The sequence below is a fragment of the Fusarium odoratissimum genome (genome assembly GCF_000260195.1).
Source record: "Fusarium odoratissimum NRRL 54006 unplaced genomic scaffold supercont1.1, whole genome shotgun sequence".
In the NCBI taxonomy this organism is placed as follows: Eukaryota; Fungi; Ascomycota; class Sordariomycetes; order Hypocreales; family Nectriaceae; genus Fusarium; species Fusarium odoratissimum.
Window position 1 is genome coordinate 3,313,578 of NW_022158687.1, and position 19,319 is coordinate 3,332,896.

Sequence of the window (19,319 nt, forward strand, 5' to 3'; positions counted from 1 at the left end):
AAGGCTGATGTTGCGTGTCCAGCGGATTTCACATAGTTCCTCCACGGCCTATCCGGAAGACTTGGGGGGAGGGAACTCAGAACAGATGTAGATGGTCTCAGAGACATGTCCAATGCGTTGAGAGTACAGTCGGTGGTAGTTATGTCGGACTGGCTTCTTAGTCAACATATTGTCGCCCTATCACTAAAGTCAGAATGTCATTCTATCAAGTGACACCACGTTACTTACCTCCCGCAGAAACTATTGCATCTGGTTGCTGGCACGCCATTTCTGATGTTCTTCCGACCAATATTTGTCGCTTAGTCGGTGCTTCTGCGGATCAAAGCCGGTATGGAACATCACTCCATAGCTGTTTCGAGCTACCCGTGCGCCTACTGTCACACCTAGAGTTGCTGAGAGGCCGTGGTTTGTAATGCCGTGAACTACAGCACCACGGCAGATAGCTGACCATCTATTCTCACTGGTTAAAAAAATTCCGCAAACTTTTTGAAATTTCTTACGGCTTGTTCCCGCGCGACTGTAGAACTGTGCTCTCAAAAAAGGCAGACTGAAGCTTGCTGTACAGATAGGAGCTACGACCGAAGCCACCGACAAGAATGATGTACTATTTATGTCAGCCTGCTGTAGTTCTGCCTGGATTATCTTTGTTTTGTTACCTTTGCTGACTTCCCAAGCTTTGACTTAACAGCCTGGGTTTGTCGGCGTATAAGGGCCTCGATCTTGTCGACGATGGGGGTGTATGCAGACAGAATGTCGCTTCTGTAAGGAGTGAGGAAATATTCAAAACAAACACTTGGCGCTGATGTAACTTACGAGCTAAGTTCAAGCGTCTTTCGTCGTTTGAGCTTTCTGCCGGAGCTCGCGACATCGCAACTATCAGGAAGGTCGACAATCCAGTCCCTGTTCTGGTTAGAGAATTGAGGCTTAATTCCATGCTCCCAACACTCGTTCAAGAACTTCTTCTCCTCGGCCGAGGTGACGTTATCCCATGACCCAGGTGCGAGCTTTCGTTTGATGAGTTTCAGAAACTGTTCGTCGAGAAACACGCCTCCGCAGAGTCCCCCTAAGAGGTGAGTTGGTGTCTGTTCATTCCCCTTGATGAGAACCTACCGTCGCCCTTGACACACTCCTTTACCACAAATGGGGAGATTGATTCGATTTGATAGCTGATGAGATCCTGCAGCATGTTAGGGTCCTGGGCAGCGTAGGACAAGTCAATTCGAGCTTACCACGGTTCCACCTCCAGCATCGCAAATGACCATAGCATCCCCAACCTGTCTATAGTCAGCTCGGTCTCTTATTAATTCTTCTTTGCGAGTTTACCTTTATTGTCGACCTTTTGGAGAGATCCTTGATTGTAGCTAGGGCTGCTGCCTCCGGCTCTGAGATGAAACGTAGTTTTGTCTCGCCACATGATCGAGCATCAAGAATGCCTGAGGTTTTGGCCGCCTGCTTCATGCGCTGTTGGGCGTAGGGGGGCCAGATTGCAGGCAGCGTAATCACAACATGAAATGGTGACTTTTGCAACAGTTCAGCCCCAACAGTTCGTTGGATAGAGTCAATTGCATGATTCCAGATTTTTCGCAAATAGCATGCGATGACCTCCACTGGGTCCTTCCTCATCTTATCCAGAAGTTTCTGGGCACAACGCATCTGGGAGGACTTTGAAACCATGATGGGAACATCGTCGCTATCAAGCAATAGAAGCTTGAACCACTTCAGGGCATCCTCACTGGCGGGGATAGAGTATCCCCAGGACGTGCCTTTCTTGTCGTCGTAGAGCAACTGAGTTGGGGCTTTCTCAACGTCGGAACAGTTGTTAAACTCAGAGTCCCAGCTTGTGACAAGTTCGATCTCTTCCGGTTCTCGGGAATACGCCCAAGCAATCCCCGAGTACCTAGAGGATTTTTCTTGTTAGCGATGCCAGTTGCTTGAACCGGCTCATCAGTGGCAGGGGACACTTGTGAGAGGAGAGCAGGCAGAACTCACGTTGTCCCAAAGTCGAGGCCAATGATGATGAAATCATCGACTGGCTCGTTACCCGTCATCTCGGGTGATTCTCAGCAATAGAGAAGTGTCTCAAGCTCTGTACTGTTGAGGGCGGTGTTGCGATCGGCGGTTGGCAAGCAAATATGTTATCAGAGATGAGCCGTCAGCTTCTCGACCTAGAGATGAAAGGAGGAAGAAGTAGAGAAGTAAAATTAGAGAGCCAAGGAATAAATAGAGCCATTGCTTCTCCGAAATTCTGAAAGTCAAACAGCAGGGCTTCGGGCAGAGTGATTCACCGTGGCTGCGATGCCAATCACACGCACTTGGTGATTCTCGTCCTTGCTAACAGGTTTCTGACAACGTAATAAAAACACCTCCTGTGAGCTCGCATGTTTCCTTCTCTTTTTCTTTTCTCTTACTCCACCTCCTGGCATATTTATCTGCTCTCTTGGATCCGGGGCATGAGTGTCTTCCTTCCACTGACAGACTTTACATGATCAGGGATCTTCGAACCAGATCATCTCAAGTCCTTCACTCCCCAGATAACTTTATTCCTCAACTCGATCATTCGTCGTCGCCTATTACTCCCAAGATACTCTCGTTAGTTATTGATCCATGGGCAATGCTTTCCTGGACATACCCTATCCTCCCGCTTTCCTAGACACGGTATATACTTACTACTAAGGTATTCTAGATATTGACTGCAAAGGTACCTCACGGGTTCTCCTTCTTACTTATACACCAGCTACGAATCATGGAGGCTCAGGGCCCGAGCCAAAAGCCAGGGTTCCCTCTTAATCTCGAAACTGAAGTGTCTGGACCTCTTAACACCATCATGGACCAGAGTACTCCTCTTACAAAACTTGAGGAAGATTATAATGATCTCTTGGGCAGGATCCCGAAGTTTCCTGCTTTTTCTGATCTCCCAATTGGCTCTGAATTCCAAGACAAACCTCAAAACCACCCAGTTCCCATGCAGTCCAACACTACACCAGAAGACTGGACTCTAGGGGAGATCTTCGGGGCTCAGCAAGAGAATTATAATGCGTTCCTTGACAATTATCGTGTTGTTTCTTCGGAAGAAAGATCAAACCTAGCTCAAGTGGTACAGACTGAGGTACAGAACGGTATGGATCGGGTATTCAACTACGTCAAGAGCTTCATTCCTCAGCCAGCTCAGGCTTCAACTACCTCGACAACCACAGAACTTCGCGCTCAGCTGAAGAAGGAGAAAAATTACGTACAGAAGCTCTCTGGTGATTACAATAACCTACTTCAGCACTCCCATAAACAAAAGCAAGATCTCGAGAAAGTAAACGCCAGACTTGATGGTGTCCTTCGTGAGAGAGACCAGCTACGCCAGCTTCTGGAGGGCGGTTCTCTGGCAAACTCTGACAAAGCAACCGATGATTCAATTCGAGGCAAATGGAAGGAGCTCGCTTACAATATTCGCTGTCTGGCTCGCCACCTGGCCCACGATCCGCCTCGGCAGCAACTTGACGACATCGCTAGAGAACGGCTACGATTTATCGCCGGAGACTGTTACACACTTCTCAAAGATGAAGATTACCGGGAGCTTATTATTATGAGCTACCTATGGGTCACTGTCCAAGACGACGTGTTCGACGCCAGACAGATCATTTGGGGTGGGCCTGATTTGAAGTCATTCAAGGCTGTTCGTGATCGCATTATCTGTGAGTATATGCTATGTACTTTCCTTTATGGCATCGCTAACCCGCAAAGCTCGTGTTGGAGGTGGGATTAATATTCCCAACTGTGATGACCCCATCGCTCATGCTGCACGGTGGTTGGCCCAAGGCTCGGTAATGATGTGCAACCTTTGGGAGAGAGATGATCGCGGCATCAGACGTCTCGTACTCGCAGAAGCCAAGCGTCTAAAGCCATTTCATCCAACTCACCAGTCAACGGCAGACAGATGTGATAGGAAGGTTGTTGATCAACTAAGAGAGATTCTGGGCTCAGCAATCGAACTTGACCAGATGATGATGCGCTCCAAAGCAATTTTTCAAATTCACTGGCGAGATGAATCCCAGAGTCCGAGTACTGCTGAGATGTGGAATGAAGATGTCATGGATTCAGAAGCCTCTACGAAGATCTTGTCCCCTAAAAGTCGTGTCATATTCTTCATCTCACCAATTGTCTACAAGGCTGGCACCGCTGATGGACAAAGGTACAATTCTCGGATGGTGTTGGCCAAGGCTTCTGTCGTCTGCAACTGACCCTGCGTCGTTACTTACTCGCAACAAGTGAGAAAATATTCGGATGGCTACTTGCGTTATGGGAGAAAAGCAGTGAGAAGAAGAACAGTAAGGAAGGAAAGGGAGCAGCAATGAATCCATTGCGGATGATATTTACACCTTCCATGTTGTCTACCCCTTTTGGTACAGGATTCGGAGAGCTTTGTCGTGCCCTAATCACTTCTAACAATTCGTTCAGATCATCACAGACAGGTACAGATAACAGATTGAGAAATTGCAACTTGCACGTTTTTACAATACATATTGAGTTTCCAAATTTTGGCGTATGAATGAATAGGAGTTGAAGGGAAATACAAGCGTAAGGTCATATTAGAGCATCACGACGAAGAGTAACAGTATCGAATCTTTTCATAACATCTTAGACTTTTAACTCGAACAAATAGAAGCGAAGTACATAAAAGAAGTATCATCCATCATACTCCCTCCCTCTAGATTAACAGTATTGACCACTGTCCCGTATCCTAGCCATTCCATGTATACATTTATGTCACACTCTTCCGAAACCCCAATTAGGTATTAAATAAAATCCACTAACTCCAAATCCAAAAATGCTGTCTGTACAAAGGAGCTATGTCGTCGAAGTATTATCGTTGCTGACTCAAGCGCTGAGTCCCAGCCCAATCTTGACAGCCGCACCTAATCCGCCTTGTCGTGGTTGCTCGTAGTCGGCTCCAGTTGGTGTGGGATAGGGCGTCTCAGTAGCACTCGTCGTGGGAGTCTCGGTCTCAGTCTCGTAGATGGTTGTATCCAGGGTACTGGTAATGTCCTCAGATGCTGGGTAAGTTGGGATCACAGGGGGAACCTCTGAGCTGCTGATCGTGCTCTCAGCAGTGGAAAGAACGGTGGTATCCTGATATGTTGTCGAGATCACAGGAGGGATTGTGGAGTTGGTTGGGATGGAAACGGTAGAGTACTCAGAAGACTCGCTGCTGACAGCGGGGTCAGTGTAGACAGGCGGTGTGTAGACGGGGCTATCATCAGAGCTGGCGGAAGTTGGGATGATAGGGTCAACGGTTGAGGAATTTCCAGGGACCGAGTATGCGGGCTTGGTGTAGACTGGTGGGGTATAGACGGCCTCGTCACTAGTTGTCGGGATGACTGGTGGCACAACGGTTGACGAGTTGCTGGGCTGAGAGTAGACCGGCTTAGTGTAAACAGGAGGCGTGTACGTAGGGGTCTCTACAGGCTTCGTGTAGACAGGAGGATCAACGGTGGATGAATTGCCAGGGATGATAGGCTGAGAGTACGCTGGCTTGGTATAGACCGGAGGCGTGTAGACGGGGCTATCGACGGGCTTGGTATAAGTGGGAGTATCATAAGTCGAAGAGTTGCCAGGCAAGATGGGCTTGGTGTAGACAGGAGCAGAGTAGCTGGGAGTCTCAACAGGCTTTGTGTACACAGGAGGGTCAACAACCGAGGAGTTGCCAGGAAGAACAGGCTTCGTGTAAACAGGAGCCGAGTAGGTCGGTGTGTCCACAGGCTTGGTGTACACAGGGACTGATCCGTTACCAGAAGCAACCGAATAGGCAGGCTTGGTATACACAGGAGGGACATAGCCTGATTGTGTGCCAGTGGAGTTACCATAAGTAGGGTCCGAGTACACAGGCTTGGTATAGACCGGCTTAGTGTAAACAGGAGGAGAGACGTAGCCATCGGCAGTGCTGTAGACTGCACTCTGGCCCGGAGTTTGGTAACCGGTGTGCGTAGAGGCAGAGTATCCAATAGTGGAGTTCATGTAAGGATAGTCGTTCTTGGTCTGAGAAGGCGTCGCATAGGTTGAGTTGGCAGGGTAGGGAGATCCAGTGTTCTGCTCGCCGTATGGCATGGTAGAAGCATACTTGCTAGGAGGCACGTAGATGGTGTTGCTGATAGTCAAGGTCTTGGTGCAGTCATGGCAGACAGCAGTGGTGTAGTAAGATCCATTGGAAGAAGCAGTGACGGTGACAGTGACATCGACAGTCTTGGTAGAGACAAACACGTAGTTAGAAGGACATTGGATGCTTGGCTCAAGAGTTGTCGAGTGAGTTGTCGGTGTAGTTGTGTTCTTGGTGGCCGTGTAAGTGTTGGCAGGAGTGTATGTGTTCACGGGTGTATAGCTGGGAGGATCGTAGGCGTTTCCGTTGGGAAATCGAGCAACTCGACGCTGCTGGAACTGTGAACGGTTAGATTTATGTTTACTACCGTAAGTGATGGAGCTCGTACAGAACTGAACCAAGAACCTCGGGGAGCAGCTTCAACCACCGTGCCCAGAAGGCCAACGGCACCAACAATTGCAGGCAGACGCATCTTTTAGATCGAAACTCGATGAGTATTGAAGACAACAATGAGAGCAGCCAAGAGAACGTGAGGCTGTTTGTGAGAGTGGAAGCGATGCTGAGTCTGGTGGTGAGATATTCATTTCTGGGACGCATCCCATCATCCTTAAGTACGGCTTCATTTTCCCAAGGGTTTTTCTGAAGGAGTTGCGTATAAGTCAAAGGGTAGAAATATTGAAGCTGAATATTGAACAAATTGATGTCAGAAAGGGTGCTATATTGAAAGAGGGATGTTTGCTGAATACAGAAGGGCGGCGTTTTTGGTGGTGAAGCGGGGACACTTTATCGATTCAAGGGAGTTCGCACCAACCAAACAGCCTCGATCTTGACGGGACAATAGGGACAAAGGGCGGAAGAAGCAATTGATTTGTCGAGAAGGCCAGGGAATCAAAGACATTTATGAGTATTTCATTGCCGATCATGCCCCTAGAGCGCAACAGCGACAACCTTATTGCTCGACAACTTGACATGAGACAAATTCAAGGCAAACGTGGGATTGATAGTAATAGTAATAATTCATTGTTCATATGTCGTCGGTTCGATAAAGGGCGATTTATTCATCTCGCGCGCATTTGACTCTTCACAAGTTGCAGAACCACGTTGCCAATCAATAAGTTAAACAGCCATAAGACAACAAGTGAGTCCAATCAAGATAACAGAAAGTGCACGCGATTCGCCTCATGGTAAAGTACAAGTGTGCCCTTCACAGCCAACTCAACTGGCGTGATCTGTGGGTATAGTATCATTGTGTGTCAATCATAGTGTGTGTGTGTGCGTGGTTCTTCCTGTCGAACAGTCCATACGTGCAGGAATGGGTATCAAGAGGGCCACGCAATCGCCGTCGTGCCCTTTGTAAAAAGCTAACAAGAAACCAACAATAAAAAACCATATGCTTATGCCGCAAAAATCATCAATAACCTGCCGCCCCGCGATGCAATCATGTAAAATCGAGCATTGTCCCAGGCTAGCTCGAGTCAGGTCCGTCATACGCCGTGGCCCCTCTTGAGATATTTCATGTCAATCGTTCATCTGGTTCTGGCTCTGCCTCGGCATTGCGCCGATCAGTCCTCCCAGATGGTCTCAAGATCGAGATCTCCTCTTCGCTCAGCACCGCACACACTCCAACGCTTTCGCTTGTCTCTAGAGCCGAAGCCCATCGTACGCCCTCGTGTCTGCCCATCCTTCCCTTTCAGGTCGGAGGATTCATTTCCCTCTGCAGCATCTGCGTCGGCCTTGAGCTGGGCAATTCTTTCAGCTTCCAGCGCTGCTTCTTCGGCATCAGGCGTGTCAGGAATTGTTTCCAAGCTGGAGATGCTGGGACTTCGGGACCTGGTCGACGTTGGCGTGGAGGGGACCGACGAATAAGTTGTGCCATAGCTTCCGGAAAGGGCATCGTAGCTTCGATAAGAGGATGTTGACGAAATTGAAGAGGATGGTGTTGATGGAAATGTGCCTAGAGAACCAGTGCTCGAAGATGTGAATGTTCGAAGAGGAGAAGATGGCCGTCGTAGTCGGGCGGGGGTGCTTGTGGAAACCCCCATGATGGGAGAGGTGCTTCGTCGCTCATGCATTTGCTCAGGTTCGAGAACTGAGGTTCGAACTGGAGAGATTGGCGGGAAAGCTTCATCGGCAGGCTTTCGTGGAATTCGGACTCTGCTAGGTGAACCAGAGGGGCTTCCAGGGCGGTGCTGAGGCGAAAAAAGAATATGGCCTGATCCATTGACGCCAGGCATGGATTGAGTACGAGACATTGGGGGCGCAAGACTCGTTGTAGAACGAGACCTAGAATGAGCGCCCGAGAGCGGAGAAGTGGTGCGTGGTCGATACGGAATGAAGGGTGTCGCAGACCAAGATGGTGAAGCTGGCGATGTCGGACTGGGGTCGGTGCTTCGTCTCAGGTTTGGCGGCTTTCGAGGCAATTCGATGCTGAGGTTGGAAAAGGCGCTGGGGTTCTGAAGTCGCAGCGATGGATATCCTGGAGAGAGGGAGGGTGACGCAGACAAAGATGAGGAAGCAGAGGCAGAGGCAGATACGGGTGCGGGAGCAGGTGTAGGAGTAGGACGGAACTCCTCCATACGCTCTGTCTCGGGAACTGGCTCCATTTCGAAATTGGTAATCGAGGGTGGAGGCAGGATACGATACGATACAATGTGATACAGTACGGCACGGCACGGATGGAAGTTGAGACCAACCGGTTTCGTCAGAAGATAAACGGTGGCATGTGGTGCCCGAAACTTGAACGAGCCTTGGCCGACGAGCAATGGCGTGGATTTCTGGGGGATTTATTCGACCCGGTAGTAATGATCGTCAGCGGCGGTCCTACGAAGCTCTGCCGGCGGCTGCAAGTTCGGGTTGCTTTTGACAAGAGGCGCAGCAATAGGGCGTGAAGCAATCACAAGCTGGCGACAGAGTGCGGTATTGAATTCAGCGCGGCAGAAAGGCGGGGGTGGATCAAGATTTGAGATAGATCCGAGGTGATATGGACGGCTTTTTGTTGTAGGTGGAGAGGCTATACTTTGTAGCTGTCGTAGCTCGAGGTGTGGTGGTGTAGGTGAGGTAGGTAGCTTGGAGTTGGGGTTGAGAGGAGAAGGGCGGAGGGACCTATACCTCGAACTCAGCTCTCGGAGGCGGTGTCGCGGTAGCTCAGCTGGAAGGGAGGTGACAACGCGAAAAAGAAGAGAAAGGCAGCCCTCGTAGGAAAAGAAGAGGGAGAATGAGGGAAAAGGACTTAAAGATGAGGAAACGTGGAGGCGTTTGAAAGAGAAGATGAAAAGTGATTTGAGAGGCGAGTCAAGTCGAGCGAGCATGTACCTTAGTAAAGAGATGGATGGAAGCGAGACCAGCGGCTTTAAAGGGAGACCGAAGTGACACTGGGCGCGTGGTTCCGACGGTCAGGGCATCCACCAGTACCAGCTCCAGCTCCAGCTCCAGCTCCAGCAACCTCCGCTAGGTAGTGGGGGGGTTACCTGGGCTTCTGGGGCCCAGGGCCTGGGGAGGAACGTGCGATGAATCCACCAGGGGCTCTTAGCGGGGACTTGAGCCTGGGTGATGAGTTCAGGGTATGTGACGGTCAAGAATTGTTGAAAGTTTGGAGTTTGGATGAAAGAAAATGAACAAAGAGAGTAGTAACGGTTTTATTTACAATGGGATGTTTGTATTTTGCATTATCGTATAGCTGCAGATTTAGAAAGGGGAAAAAGCTTATTAACTGGCACTGCAATACCTGCAACGTTAACAAATCGGTAGTCATCTCTAGTCGTCTCTGCACACAAGGATCTCTTTGAATCTAAAACAAAACAACATCCGCCAACGCCACCGCTTCCCATTGACATACCTGACACTGCCATGTTTCCTACCAAGGAATCAGAACAGATATAATAACAGCCATATTAATGGATGAGATGGAATGGCCCGAGACCATTCAACGTCATGCGATGCAGTGCGACGCGCGGGGTGTGTTATGTATGCGCATTGTTCAACGACAATCACAGCCTTCAGGATGCTCCCTTCAAGTCACATCACATTCCGTTTCCACATCAACAGCATGCTCACGCAGATGGCAACGCAACCAATCCTTCTTAATAAGCATCATCAACCATTCGGAACCGTGGAACCTATCCGAACTTGTCGCTTGAGTTGCCTCGCTTGTCTTGGTACAGTGGACGAGACGAGACGACGACTCGCCGAGTATCTCAATGAGACGATCCATAGATCGGCCCAAACTAGCGGTCCTCAACGCTTGACACCGCCCTTCCAGAACGTGGCACCAGCATTAATTACAGCCAGATCTCGAATAAGATGAGCACTCTGCCACTTTCAGTACTGGGTTCCCTAATCCGGTAGACCGTTCAAACCGCTCATCTTCAACCGTCAGCCACTCACGGTACGCGCCTCCAAAAGAGACGCCGCCTCTCATGGAAACTATTCACTGAAGCCTCGACGCCCGGGTTTCAGGAGCCGGGGGCCCTTATGCTTCGTGGAGCCTTTACGGGGGAGACCGAAGGCCCGGGCCCCATGCTGGGCTCTGCGGGTGAGAAGCCGGAGGCCTTTTGTACATAAACAACTGGGGACCTACGGGAGTCGAGGGAATAATAAAAACCCTCAAATGGTCTCAGGGAGCAAGAAAACCCGAGACCAAATAGAAGATGCCAAAATAAGCTCATCAAGTAGGCCTCTAAGTTTAGGATGATTTCCCCCCTCCCAAGTCTTTTTGTCACTTGGGATAAAGATACTAGATTTTCTTTCCTCCCTCAACATGGCTCAAGCATAAACATGGCGTGGAGCATGCATGATAGCGTGCTGCCCGCCGCACCGTCAATTGCAAGTCGGTCTGTCTGTACCTGGGAGGCTTAGATAAAGTTGACCAATCCCATTCCTGTCCACGCATTATTCTTTCACTGAGCTACCGTGGCAAACGAGCATTGCATTGCATCTCCTTGTGCTTAGCGCTGCTCAACTCGCTACTGATGGTCGTTCGTCCTGAATCGGAAAGCCAATAGCCACTCAATTTGTTCTCAAAGGTACCGAGTCAGTCAAGAGTCCAATGACCATTAGCCAACCAGCACTCACTCACATCAACCGCTTGACGCCTGAACCTGAACTCTGACTGGTGAGCGCGCCCTTACGCCTTGATCCTGGTGAGACCCTTGCACAGGGATGGTGAGTGATGGCTCAGGGCTGAGGGATGGCCATAACGAGGATGGGCCCAGCTCATTGGGTGTAATATCATAGCCTGGGCGCTATCTCTGGAGGAATGTCGGCCCTGGTCGCCATGACGTCGTGTCTAGAGAGTTGCCCAATGCGAAGTGATGATCTGTGAATGCAGTAAAGAGATACTATTCACGCTCAAGGTTGAACCAGCAACCATCAGTTGACAGTCCCCAATTCACAATATGTTTTGACTCTCTTGACTCGGATAAAATACCACTCCTCAGCAAACCCTCACTGCTCCCGACCCCAGATTCCTCATCTTTTGGTCCTAATCTCAGGGACCTTGCGCTACTGCATGACAGTTCCATATTTAGCTCCCGCCAACAGAATGCTCCGATGCCGTTGGCCATGCTTTTCTCGTATCAGCGTTCGCTGACCTGAAGCAGTAGAGCATTTTCGTACCTTCATTCGTCGTTGTCTTATTAAGCTGAAAGGTGGCTCATCGTATAAAAATAAAGAAGCAAAAGGAGGTCTCTGGCTGTATGCATAACTAGATAGGTACTAATTAACTATGCATTACTCGGCATTATGCTGATTGTCTTGGTTTACAAAGAAATACCGCTCAAAACTCGGCTTCCGTGGGATTTAGTTTATAACGCAATCGCTTACAAGCGGGATGTTCTGTGAGAGGGTTGCAACTTGTGAGTGACAAGGGACAGGTCATCCGTCAGGACGATCACATGTACATCATTTCTTTCACGACTCGATCAGACACAGTATGACATGTCCTACGACGTGGTTCTCATTTGCAACACTGTTGGTTCACCATCATGTATGTATTGTAAGGGCTCTCATATCTCGCGTCTCGTTACCAACAGCCACAGATGGCCCTGAAATGAATCATCCAATATCAGCCGCATACATACGATTCAAGGAACGCCCGTCAATGCAGCCCAGTCTATCGACCATTGATACACATACAGATGCAGGCTAAGAGAAGATGTAGTATCCTAAGTTCCTGGCGCGCTCGCAAGGATCAGATGCTCTCACACGATATCGCCATGATTCCTTTCATATCCAACAATATGCAAGACACTCATAAGTCTCAATATTCCCCTATCTTGTTCCTGGTGCTCCCGGAGGTGGAAGTTGGTCAGGTCCAAAAGACATTGGCAAAAGCTACATAGCGTCAACCCTCAGCTCAAGAACAAAGGGACCAGAGCTCAACTACTAACCTGTCGCAGCTTTGCAATCACAAAATCCTCATTCTTATCGAACATGATAACGGGTGTATCCAGTGTGCAAAACTCGCGAATACTACATCACCGAGAACACACAACTCACCTGTTAGTCAAATCCATCATCTTCGTCTACTCTCTCAAAGACATCCCCAGTAACAAACTCACAACTGTCTACACATTCCACATGGACTCGCCGGTGGCGCAATATCAGTTGCGACAGCGATGGCTCGGAACCCACGATGACCGCTTGTCACAGCTGTACCAAGGGCCACGCGCTCTGCACATGTTCCCACAGGATACGACGCGTTTTCCACATTTGCGCCGCTCGTGAGCTCACCCTCGCTTGAGAGAACCGTTGCTCCGACGCGGAACTGGCTGTACGGGCAGTACGCTGTGGCCTTGGCTGCAACTGCACGCTCACGGAGCTCTGAGAACTCTTTCGGCGTAATGCCGTGTGCTGAACAGACTTCAGCCGTCTTGGCTGTGTCGCCTCTTGAGATAGTCTCTGGGGTCTCCATCATGTGACTTGAAGGGGGGGGAAAGGGGGCAGAAAAGGGGGAAAGGGAAGGGAAAGAAGAAGAGAGGAAAGGGCTTGTGGCAATGGGTGATTGATGTTTATATCCTATTCCGTGTCACTCGTCACTCGTTACACGGGCGGGCCCTTTATCGTGGGTGTCTCCGCATCGGGCGCCTCCGTAATGCGGGGCTGAGCGCCGAAATGACGGACCCTTCGGCTGGTTCCTATGATACCACATTGCTTATCATTTCTTTCCTTCAATAATAGGTAGGTATCGTTTCTAACGTGCAAGGGTATATAGACTAGGTATATAGACTATCTATGTAGGTTGTGTCCAAATATGTATTATCAGATGCTGTCAGCATCTTCTTATCTTCATGGTCTAATATTACTGTCATGACCATCATGCACCTTTTCCTTACATTGCTGCCATCCATTCTCATTACAAATACGTACATATGACACAGAGCAGCACAAAACTCCAAACTCATCGCTCATGCATACTGCTCGGCGAGCTGTTGTAGACTGGTGCTCGAACGAACCCGACGAATTCGTTTCCGTATCCTTTGTCCCCAACTTGCGTTTCTTGTAGGTCTTCTCTTTCATTTCATCTGGATTCCGGCATCTAGTAAAACCCATCAGATCCTCCAAGCCTACTTGAGGTCGAGCTGACTGTTGGCGTCGACTGTGCCGAGCTTGTGTCGCTTGGCGTTGCCGGTTCCACGACCTGACTTCGGATCGACGTGATCCATTCGTGCTGCAATAACTCAACTGCTGACGATCGGTTACGAGGGTCTCTTGTGAAACATTTCTTCAAGAAGTCGATTCCCTGAGGGCTGAGCTGATCTGTAGGTGGCAGCTGGGGCGGGTTCCCTTGCGCGATGTTGTACATGATCGCCCACTCGTTGTCGAGCTGTGCCCATGGCCTTCTTCCGGTAGCCATTTCCAGAATAACACAGCCCAGAGACCAGATGTCGACGGCCCCAGGTTTACCAGGGTTCTCGCCCTTGATCACCTCAGGTGACATATACATCGGCGTTCCTGTCATGGATCGGTTTGGCATTGTTGCTTGCTTCTCGCCAGCAAGTGTGCGGCCCTGCCGAGCAATTACCTTGGCGGCGCCAAAGTCCACATACTTGATGATTCCATTATGGTCGAGCAGAATATCTGCAACATTGTTAGTTTCAGCACATCTGGGGGTACAATATACACCACTTACTTTCGGGCTTGATGTCTCGGTGGGCAATGCCGCTCTCATGCAAATAGACAAGACCCTCGAGCAGTTGAAGCGCATATACCATGATGACCTGCTCGTCTTCGATTCGACCATGTTCCAAGAGACTGGCCAAAGATCCTCCCGAACAAAACTCCATGAAAATGTACACTCGGTCTCGATGCACTTCGATGCCATAGTATGATACCACATTGGGATGATCCAACACTTCCAGTACACCCATCTCCTCTCTAATTTGCTCGGCGATCTGTGGGATAAGTTTGGGATCCTGCAGTCGAATTTCCTTGACGGCCATCAGATGGCCCGTGTCAAGGTTCATTGCTGCATAGACGTTGCCAAATGTGCCGCCTCCCACGAATTGGCCTTGCTGCCAGCGCATCGTAACATTGGTGGCTGATGATGAAAGGTACGCCAACGATCGGTCAACTTCATTATTACCTTCCAGTACTCTTCCAACTCCCTGTCTCTCTGCAACCTTTTCACGTCGATACTCATCTACCCTTTCGAGCTCCTCCATGCGCTGTTCGGTGATGAATCGTGAAGCCTCTTCGTCGTTCAACATTCGGTTCTTGTCAAGCCTGCGGAACTGTCCCACCAAGGCTTCGATTCGTTCTTTCTCGGCCTGTGCCGCAAGGTTCGATCTGGCGCCCATGATATCAAAGTGAGAAATGAGAAGAGACATACACCCTGCGACCTTGGAACGAAGCTTGGCATACTCATCCTCGCCTAGTGCAAGAATGTGGCGGCCTCGTGTCATGCCCATGGCCAACTCTAGCGCGAGTACGGCCCATCGAAAGGTCTTTCGGTCAGATGCAACGCAGTCGTCGCAAATGAAGCTTACCCAATCAAGGGCAAGTTTGGTCAATTTGAGATTGTTCATCTGTCGCCTGTTGCTATCCATATAGAGTAACGAACGTTGGCCAAACTCCGTGGCGAAAACGAAGCATGTTTGAATAAGTTCTTGGCAGTCCTTTCCCCGAGCCTGTTTCCTGATGATTTCCACACTGTCCATGAAAGTATTGGAAAGCTTATATGCCACCCGCCTCGTTTCTGTCAATCTTGAGTTGACTTTGTGGATGTTGGACCTCGATTCCTGCACAAGGTCAACATGCATATCGACAGCGTCAAGGAACGCCCTCCTCGCGTTGTGTAGGGTCTGGGGACTAGAAGCGCAGAGGCGTATGTGTCCTCGCTTTAGGTCGAGGTTCAGGTCGCGTAAGGGTACTTCGATTACTTCGCCAAACCAATTGATGGGATCCTCTGGTCGGAGAATAAGGACATATTGCTCGCCGAGCTCGTCGGGAAACTGGTCCTTGGAAGTAATAGCCATCATAACGGGTATATCTTCCAGCCTCTCCCGTAACTCGGGCGATGCGATAACATATGTATTGTCTTGCTCAAGCAAACGAGTGTCGACTTGAAAGTGACCCGAAGCCACCAATTGGTCGTAGAACTTTTGCATGGTCTCTGGTGGGAAGGATATGCTGTAGTCGGATGCGTGCTCGTAGTTGTCGTTCAGCATTCGAGTGAATCGCTGAAGCATCCGCTGGCGGACTCGTACGGAGTCGAGACAAGCCTTATAACGCTTACTCATCTCCGATGCGGTTTCCTTAGGCTTTGCTTGCAACTCCTTTTCGAAAGTCTGGCTGAGTCTGTTGAGAGCCTTGAATGTGAGTGAGCTAAACTGCTCCGCAACTTCAATGTGACCTCGCTGCAGATGGCTACCGATTTCGTTGGCAAAATCCCATTCTTGAAACAAAAGTTCTGCTTCCTTGAAAGTATTCTTGTTTCCACTCAGCTTCCAGTTTAGCATCTTGAAGTAATACTTCAACGCTTCCAGTACAACTTGGTCGAAAGATTCATCGATGCAAGGTGGTAGATCCCAGCCTGGTTCCGGGTGCGCAATGGATGTGCACTCAATCTTGATTCGAATTGCAAATTTGAGCAGAAGCTGAAATTGGGAGATCATTTGATCCTGCATGAGAGGGTTTTGCTGGGCAGATTCCTTAACTCTCCTAGCATAAGCGAGACGTGTGCGGGTGATCTCTTCGATGAGACGCGAAGGGAAGCTGATAAGAGTAAGAAGCTCTTCGAGATATGGTGGTAGGTGGCGTTTGCGGAACGGCTCGGAATTCCTAATAAGAGTGTCCTTCGCCTTGCTAATGACGGTGGATATGGGTGCAAGCATTCCCTTTTCTAGGTTCCCATTGTCGTCGTTGTAAAGGGATTGAAGTCCGTCTTCTTTCATTAGCCGGTCAAGGAAGGATGTTTCGTCGCTGCTAATACCGCTTACAGCTGGGGATCGCTGTTTGGTCCGTGTAAAGTCGAGCTCATCGTTCCCAACCCACTTCCTCAGGATGTTCAGTTCCGTGTTTATCATTTCGTTGGTGTTGTACCACGATATAATAGCATCATGGGCTTCTTTGAATGTGGCGGAGTCTGCTGCCTTGTGTTCTGCTGCGAGTGAGGCCCAAGAAGGGTATAGGTTCTCACACATCTCAATCTTGGCCACCATGTCTTTGACTTGTTCGTATGGTGGTTTTCCTGCTTCGCTCTCACCCTTCACTTGGAAGTTGATGATCTCGTCGAGGGTACGGTCAAGAGTAGATCGAGATTCCTCCAACATGCGTCTCTGGACAGGGATATGTCTTCCACAAACCTTGGATCGGATGCCCAGCCACAATTCGGTCTTGTGAGCGCTCTTGCCCGCCTGTTGATCCGCCGATCCAATCAGTCGTTTTTTCTCTTGCCGTACGACATCTCCGGTAAGAACGGCCTCGAGCATACCGTGCCACTCAAGCCTTTCGCGGTTCTCTGGGTCTTTCAAATCCTCGTCCGTGGGCTGAAGGTTGTCGTTGCCGTAAAACATAATGGTCTCCTGGTCGAAGCGATCGTCATATGGACCCTCCGACGAGGGGGTTTCGCCTTCTGAGTCCGAATCGTTTCCATTCAAATTCGAGTAAGACGAAAAGTACCCTCCACTATAGTCCTGCCGAAGTTTCTGTACGTATGCTCGCTCCTGTGCTCGGAACCTGCTCTCACTCTGCCGTGGGCGCGTCTTAGACGATGATCGGATTGATTCTGTGAAAGATGGTGTCACTGGCGGATGAGCTGGTTTCCTGGAGGTGGCAGGATTGTAGGTGTTCGAGGGTGTCCGCGCCGGACCCAATGGTCGCTGCGGCCAGGAGCCATTGGGTGTATAGGTCGTGCCATCGTCACCAGCAGCAACTCTCTGTGACTTTGGGGCACCGTTAATGACCGTCCCAGGAAGCAGAGAAGTCAATGACCCTGTGTGGCCCGATGTCTCATATCGGGATAGATTACCCAGCTCGTCCTGACGTTCTGTCGCATGAGGATCGCCGTTGGTTTCGATCGGAGTTTCGTGTCGGTGACTCCTGTTCTTATCGATGCGGCCATCTTCTTCGGTACCTGAAAAACGAACCGCTCGGGGCGATGACTCGGTCATCCTAATGGGTGTGTCTGGGCTGGCACCCAGGTGGAGTTGGAAGTATGAGCGCCCCTCAGCGTCACGTCGAGTTGTCGTGAGTAATACGAAGATATAGTTGTGATTGTGGAAAAAGCCAGTTTAAACGGGTTTCTGTCGGTGCTCGAGTTATGGTCGAAGAGTTTACGATGGATCGAAGATGGCCATGGAGAGGGGGTTGAGCTTGGGGAGCTCCTGATGCAAGCAGATCGAGATGGATCGCATGGAGGAGTGGCAACCAAGAAGCGCGTGCAATTTCATAGCCAATCATCGCGCTTCAAGCTTCTAGTGGCGCATCAACTGTGGCTCGTGTGTAGCAACACTATGGGGTCGGGCCTATCATGAAGACGTTGGGAAGGCGAATCATGACTACTAATCTGCCAACCTTGGAAAAAAATCAGCTCTGTCAATCTTCTTGTACCACACCGGCTTAGGTCAAAGTCTCGTAGAGCCTTATTTGTCTTTATAGCATGTTGCTGTCATGACGATACGTATTCTTACCGCTGATGTTATAGAGAATGTATTATATAGTGTTGGATCTCTTTTATTTTACTATAATGTTCCACTACTATCATTATATTATTAAGTCAACAATACTTGATTCACTGAAAGGTCTCAAATTCATGACACGTCCCGATTGATGTAGGCATGTGAAAATGGTGACTGATCAAGGGAAAGAAGACTAAGACGTCAAGTATGCCTTGCAATACCACGGCGCTGTGTGGGATAGGACATGGCATATAATGCAGGAAAGTTTCATTCTTGCAACATACCGCAAATCACATCTACATATGAAAACCGATGCTGAGACATTAGCTGAGAATGATTGCTATCGATCCTCGAGACCAATAAACACAAAATGACTACTACCCTAGACCTGATCAAACCTGCCCCAGCACAGCCAACGCGAACGGACGAGGACCAATTTATTACATTCGCAACAATATTCGTATAGGGGTTAGCACGATGGCATTTTAACGATAGCGATTGCTACAATGAATTGATGCAACATATACCCTACACACAAGCCCGAGCGTCATGTTACAGTGCGCTGATTTGACTGTCAAGGAATGGCATAGAGAGTGCCAAGTCGTGGGAAATGATTGCACAGACTACGATTCATGCATAGAATTTTACTGATTTTATTGAAGAGAAAGTAAAGGAAAGCTGCTTTCGATCTCCGACACGTATACGAATTACTCCATATGTTCCTTGAGAAAAGTTGCGAACATAAGCATGGCACAACTTGATTCACCAGGTCGGTTACGAGCCGAGCTGTACGGAGTACATACACCGGAATTCAATATCAGTCGGCCGAAGCAACTGGTGAACAAGACGATGCCAGCTTTGACGGCTCGGTTAGGCATACTGAAGAGGTTAGCAATCCTTTAAATGGCATGCAGACGGAACCACTAATAAATGGTGAAACTCTGGGACGACGCTTTGACATCAAGGTCCTGATCTAATAATTTACCAATGTGGCCAAGGAAAAGAAGGATAGAGAACAGACAGTAGCCTAGAAGTACGCTAAGTTGATTGTGGTATGTCGACATAAAAAATCCTTCTCATTTTCGTTCGATTGACAAGGGTTGCGAAATGTTTGATCAGGT

General features: G+C 49.3%; 7 protein-coding genes across 8 annotated transcripts; 2 read left to right on the forward strand and 5 right to left on the reverse strand.

Annotated features, from left to right (window-relative positions):
* Positions 1–48: 48 nt before the first annotated feature.
* On the reverse strand, positions 49–2,048 carry FOIG_01163 (uncharacterized protein; the record flags this gene model as incomplete). Its single annotated transcript, XM_031197868.1, has 9 exons — positions 49–177; positions 364–451; positions 501–604; positions 657–759; positions 814–1,063; positions 1,111–1,177; positions 1,230–1,274; positions 1,324–1,897; positions 1,990–2,048. 9 exons carry the CDS (start codon positions 2,046–2,048, stop codon positions 49–51), a joined length of 1,419 nt encoding a protein of 472 aa, XP_031073635.1.
* A 695-nt stretch (positions 2,049–2,743) lies between these two features.
* FOIG_01164 (uncharacterized protein) lies at positions 2,744–4,229 on the forward strand (the record flags this gene model as incomplete). The annotated part of the gene is made up of 2 exons (XM_031197869.1): positions 2,744–3,683; positions 3,733–4,229. The coding sequence occupies 2 exons, from the start codon at positions 2,744–2,746 to the stop codon at positions 4,227–4,229; spliced, it is 1,437 nt and encodes a 478-aa protein (XP_031073636.1).
* A 377-nt stretch (positions 4,230–4,606) lies between these two features.
* FOIG_01165 (uncharacterized protein) lies at positions 4,607–6,798 on the reverse strand. Its single transcript, XM_031197870.1, has 2 exons — positions 6,471–6,798; positions 4,607–6,420 (listed from the first exon to the last, which is right to left on the reverse strand). Exons 1-2 carry the CDS (start codon positions 6,552–6,554, stop codon positions 4,867–4,869), a joined length of 1,638 nt encoding a protein of 545 aa, XP_031073637.1. The 5' UTR covers positions 6,555–6,798; the 3' UTR covers positions 4,607–4,866.
* A 277-nt stretch (positions 6,799–7,075) lies between these two features.
* Positions 7,076–9,480, reverse strand: FOIG_01166 (uncharacterized protein). Its single transcript, XM_031197871.1, has one exon. It carries the CDS (start codon positions 8,683–8,685, stop codon positions 7,645–7,647), a length of 1,041 nt encoding a protein of 346 aa, XP_031073638.1. The 5' UTR covers positions 8,686–9,480; the 3' UTR covers positions 7,076–7,644.
* Positions 9,481–9,820: 340 nt separating this feature from the next.
* On the forward strand, positions 9,821–10,963 carry FOIG_01167 (uncharacterized protein). Its single transcript, XM_031197872.1, has one exon. The coding sequence runs from the start codon at positions 9,990–9,992 to the stop codon at positions 10,383–10,385; it is 396 nt and encodes a 131-aa protein (XP_031073639.1). The 5' UTR covers positions 9,821–9,989; the 3' UTR covers positions 10,386–10,963.
* A 1,039-nt stretch (positions 10,964–12,002) lies between these two features.
* Positions 12,003–13,104, reverse strand: FOIG_01168 (cytidine deaminase). 2 transcript variants are annotated; one of them, XM_031197873.1, is made up of 3 exons: positions 12,640–13,092; positions 12,469–12,550; positions 12,003–12,412 (listed from the first exon to the last, which is right to left on the reverse strand). In XM_031197873.1, exons 1-3 carry the CDS (start codon positions 12,993–12,995, stop codon positions 12,350–12,352), a joined length of 501 nt encoding a protein of 166 aa, XP_031073640.1. In that variant the 5' UTR covers positions 12,996–13,092; the 3' UTR covers positions 12,003–12,349. The 2 variants fall into 2 exon arrangements, with proteins under 2 accessions (XP_031073640.1, XP_031073641.1); XM_031197874.1 differs by having other exon boundaries at positions 12,469–13,104.
* A 97-nt stretch (positions 13,105–13,201) lies between these two features.
* Positions 13,202–17,948, reverse strand: FOIG_01169 (STE/STE11/SSK protein kinase). The gene is made up of 2 exons (XM_031197875.1): positions 14,211–17,948; positions 13,202–14,158 (listed from the first exon to the last, which is right to left on the reverse strand). The coding sequence occupies exons 1-2, from the start codon at positions 17,689–17,691 to the stop codon at positions 13,617–13,619; spliced, it is 4,023 nt and encodes a 1,340-aa protein (XP_031073642.1). The 5' UTR covers positions 17,692–17,948; the 3' UTR covers positions 13,202–13,616.
* Positions 17,949–19,319: the final 1,371 nt, after the last annotated feature.